The sequence below is a fragment of the Buceros rhinoceros genome, unplaced genomic scaffold, assembly GCF_000710305.1.
Source record: "Buceros rhinoceros silvestris isolate BGI_N320 unplaced genomic scaffold, ASM71030v1 scaffold3474, whole genome shotgun sequence".
In the NCBI taxonomy this organism is placed as follows: Eukaryota; Metazoa; Chordata; class Aves; order Bucerotiformes; family Bucerotidae; genus Buceros; species Buceros rhinoceros.
This window is the reverse complement of record NW_010408663.1, coordinates 3,967-4,754: the sequence shown is the minus strand read 5'-3', so window position 1 is coordinate 4,754 and position 788 is coordinate 3,967. Positions and strand designations below refer to the sequence as shown.

Here is a 788-nt window from a genome sequence, read left to right as displayed (position 1 = left end):
TTTTTTTTTGGGGGGGGGGGCGGTTAGGTCTTTTGGTTTGGTTTTAGCCTTTTAATTTGCAACTATCATTATAGCTGCAAAAATAGTCCAGGATGTTTTGTGCTGTGATGTCTTTTCTTCTTGGGTGTGTAGTATATTTTGAGTTGTAAGGTTTCTTTTGTAGATGATAGTGATTCTGTTATTCTTTGTCATTATTACTTGATATTGAACAGAGTACTGTAAACAAGATTTTCTCTCTCTTGCTACACATTGATCTTTGTGTCCTCTATTTCCCCAATGTGCGTTTTCTTAAAAAATAATAATAAAAAAAAAGGTGCATTTTTGTCTTCCTTCCAGTTTTTCAGGGAAAACAGTATTTTTCTCTCTAAACCAGGAAGAAGATCTCCCTTCCCAAATCAGCTGTCTTTAGCCTCTGGCTTCGTCACTTACCAAGCCTTGAAAAAGCGACCTTATATCTTTTAGACCAGCTGCTTTCCATTCAATGGAGTTCACTAGAAGAAGTGGCTACTGTCATCAAAGACTCGTTACTGGTATGTGCAACATTTGATACTGCTCTTTCCTGCTTCAGAAGTGACAGACACTTTCCAAATACGTCACAGCATTTGAGGGAAATGGCTGTCATGTGGCATAGAAATTGCTAATGCAAAGGCAAATCAAGAGTCAGAAATGTCACTAAATTTTTAGCTTTTACACTGAATTGGTAGAAAAAAAAAAAATTTCATCCAGTGATGAAGAATGGGTGAAGAGATGAGAATTTGACTGGTGGGAGTGCTGACTATCTTTCTCTA

General features: G+C 37.1%; 1 protein-coding gene across 1 annotated transcript in view; it reads left to right on the top strand.

Annotated features, from left to right (window-relative positions):
- The window catches only part of FANCC (Fanconi anemia, complementation group C), a gene marked incomplete at its 3' end in the record, with an annotated part of 40,232 nt that extends 39,702 nt beyond the window's left edge, over positions 1-530 (top strand). The window contains exon 7 of the mRNA XM_010134932.1: positions 374-530. Coding sequence (XP_010133234.1) covers positions 374-530 — 157 coding nt within the window. The remainder of the gene's footprint in view (positions 1-373) is intronic.
- Between the last annotated feature and the right edge of the window lie 258 nt (positions 531-788).